Raw genomic sequence first — 3,234 nt, 5'->3', positions numbered from 1 at the left:
CGGGGTGGTGGCAGAGCCTGGCTGGTTTGAGCTGGGCTGGCCGTGGGTTAGCGGAGCGGGGTTGGGCGATTTGGGGGATGGAAATGTGTCTGCTCGGCCGCAGGGACAGGACACCAGCACCGTGGTGATCAATCGCTTTTGGGTCATATTGTATTTTTCCCCAAAAGAGCTGTGTGAGCAGAAAGAAGCCTGTAATTCTGACCCTGTCTTGCATAAGACGCTTACCAGAACACCGAGGTCATTCCTTCAGCGTGTAACGGGGGTGTGTGTAATCCCAGCGTGATCCTTGGGGCCTCCTGTCTAGCACGCTCTGTGACACTGTGTGTCCCTTCCAGCTGGGGACATTCCGTGCCTCACAAGAGGAGCAGCGGACTCCAGACCCTGCAGCCGTGTGGCCTCTGCCCGGCATGGTTTGGGATCACGATGATGATGATGTTTCTGTTTGTGTCCCTGCAGCCGGGCACCCCCGAGGAGAGTCGCGTCTCCAGCACCGGCTCCTCAGGCCTCTGTCCCCGCAGCGGCTCCGCCTTCAGCCGTGGCGTCCCCGGCCCCGAGGCAGCCGGGGCTGATGGCCCAGATGGCCTCAACTGCTGCCGGGGTGGCCGTGGGCTCGGCCGTGGGCCACACCATCGGCCATGCCATCACCGGAGGATTTAGTGGAGGGGGCAGCTCCGAAGCTGCCAGGCCTGATGTCACTTACCAGGTGAGGGGAAGCACGGCTGGACACTGACTGATGGCAGCTCAGCTCCATGCTCAGGGAGTTGCTGGAGCCTTAAACACCACATGAGTCACAGCTGGGGGGCTTACAGTCTTTATATAATCTATATATATATATAAAACTATATATAGATTATAACTACAGACTGAATCTCCAAGGTAACTCACCATGAGTCATCTTAAAAAGAGTTTAGAAGGATGCAGGAGGGATGTGTGGCAAGGTGTTGGTGTTATTTTCTACTGTATTCCTCTGATTCAGGCAGGACTTCCATGTTCCAGGTCTGATGTTGGGGAGACCTTTGCTCAGGTGCCATCCAGAGTTACTTGAATGTATCAAAATCATTCAAGTATTTGTAACTTTAAAAACTGCTCTGAATGTGGCATTCTGCCGCTGGAAAATTGTTTTGTACTTTAGTCCTTTGTAGGAATCCATAAAGTTAGAGGGTCTTATATTGGTGGGAAAGAAAGATAGGCCTCAGTGCAGCAGAGCTATGTTTTTTTCCATTAAAAAAAATGAAGGTTTTGACTGAAATGCAGGGAAGAGTCCTCAGCAAGCAGTGTGGGGGTGCTTTGGCTTTGTTGGAAGAGTCTTTACAGAGCCATTTGGTGTTTCAGGAGCCCCAGGGCGCTCAGGCTGCCCAGCAGCAGCAGCAAGGCCCTTGCCAGTATGAGATGAAACAATTCCTGGAGTGTGCCCAGAAGCAGACCGACCTCAAGCTGTGTGAGGGCTTCAGTGAGGTGCTCAAGCAGTGCAGGGTTTCCAATGGTAAGTACATAGTGCTGGCAGGCAGCTCTTAAATGGGATAATCAGTAAAAGTGTTGTGGGAATGATGTCCTGGGGCTTTGATGCAGCTGGGGAGTGATGAAGATGCTCTGAAGTCGGGTAAAGCAGCTGCTGTTCTGTTGGGCTTCATGTTTGGGTCCTGTGGGGTGGAGAGGGGGTGAATTCCTGGTGCTTTGTGCTGGTGCATGGCCTGAAGGTGACTGGAAAAAGTGGCAGCAGCACATTTGGTGCATTAGCAGAACTCTAAGGATAACAAAACCATCCTGTCCTGGGAGGAAGGAGGCAGCTGTGCAAAAGAGGCATGGGGAAAAAAAAAATTGCATGCAAGACATCATCACCAGTGCTGATGGCTGCAGCTCAGCATATCCCAGGAAATGCATGAGGGAAGGGGGAACACCCTGACAAATCTTTCCTGTGGCAGGGAAAACACCTCCTGTTCAGGGATCCAGAATTCACTGAGATACCTCATTACCCTTCCATTCAGGGATCCAGAACTCACTGAGATTAACTCCTTCCCTTTCAGGTTTGGCCTAAGCGTGCACAAGGAGGCTGCTGAAGATCATCTTACAAGAACTGACCTATGAATGAAAAACAAAAAGCTTCAGTAATAAAGTTTAAAGCTGTCTGGTATCTTGTTAGTTCATATATTCACACTGTCATCTCTGTGGCTTGACTCCTGCCACAGCTGCCTCTGATGTGACCCAACTTCACAGCCGCAATTTAATTTAGCACAAAATGGAAGGGTGAATAATTAAGCAGAATGAGCTAACATGGGTTTTACTGGTTTTGCTGATTGTTGTGTTGAATGTACGTAATGTCTATAAATAAACTTCTCTCTCTAGGAGTACCTTGCTTTGGTTGAGTTTGAGTGCTGGAGTAGAAGGGTGAGGAGGTGAGAATTGATTTTGGCAGGGTGTTCTGCAGGTGTTTCTTTTTGTGCTGTAATAGGGCTGAACCATGAGAGGATGGGCCTGTGGCTTTCCCCCCCTGCCTGGCTCAGGCAAGTTACAAAGCCATGGCTGCTACATGAAAATAATAATTATTTTTAAAATATTTACTGATGCAAAGTGCAAACCCTCCTTTTTCCGTTGGAGGGAGCTGCCACATCATGCCTTGCTCATATCCTTGGGGCTGATAAAGTAAACGCCCTCCTGGACAGCACTGGAAAAGCCTGGATAAGCAGGAACTGGTGAGGAATAACCGTGCTCTGAAAAATGCAGTTCCTGTTAAAAATACTTTGCCTAGCATTACCTGTTTCCTCTGAAGTGCTGTTATGCTGTTGGATGTTCTGCCTGTTCTTAAAGCACTTCACCTCTCACCTGCAGTTCTGAAAGCGAAAAGATTAAGTCAGTGTTCAGAAGGGAGAGGAGTCACCTCACACAGTGGGGATGAGGACAGAACTGTGACAGGAGCAGCTTTGCCTCTGCTGATCAAGCTCCCATCTCATTTCTGGGGTGTTTTACAATCCTGGTGAAAATGAAATAAAACCAGTGGGCGGTTTGGGCTACTCTGTGACAAGAGGAAATGGCCTTAAGCTGATACAGGGGAAATTCGGTTATCAATTAGGAAAAAAAAATCCCTGTTCGGGTAGTCAGGCATTGGAATAATTTCCCAGAGAAGCTGTGGAGGTGTCCAAGAGGGGCCCGGACCCGGCGCTGGGTGAGCACAGAGCAGCAGCTCGGTGCCCAGGGTGGCAGCGCTGGGACCGGCTGCTCTTCAAGCTCCCTCCCGCC

At 50.0% G+C, this 3,234-nt stretch overlaps 1 protein-coding gene across 1 annotated transcript; it reads left to right on the top strand.

Moving 5' to 3' along the window:
• The first annotated feature begins 430 nt into the window (after positions 1-430).
• Positions 431-2,348, top strand: CHCHD2 (coiled-coil-helix-coiled-coil-helix domain containing 2). The gene is made up of 3 exons (XM_005425410.2): positions 431-703; positions 1,333-1,483; positions 2,025-2,348. Exons 1-3 carry the CDS (start codon positions 569-571, stop codon positions 2,033-2,035), a joined length of 297 nt encoding a protein of 98 aa, XP_005425467.2. The 5' UTR covers positions 431-568; the 3' UTR covers positions 2,036-2,348.
• Positions 2,349-3,234: the final 886 nt, after the last annotated feature.

Source organism: Geospiza fortis, unplaced genomic scaffold (genome assembly GCF_000277835.1).
Source record: "Geospiza fortis unplaced genomic scaffold, GeoFor_1.0 scaffold425, whole genome shotgun sequence".
Classification (NCBI taxonomy): Eukaryota; Metazoa; Chordata; class Aves; order Passeriformes; family Thraupidae; genus Geospiza; species Geospiza fortis.
This window is presented reverse-complemented; position numbering and strand designations above follow the sequence as displayed.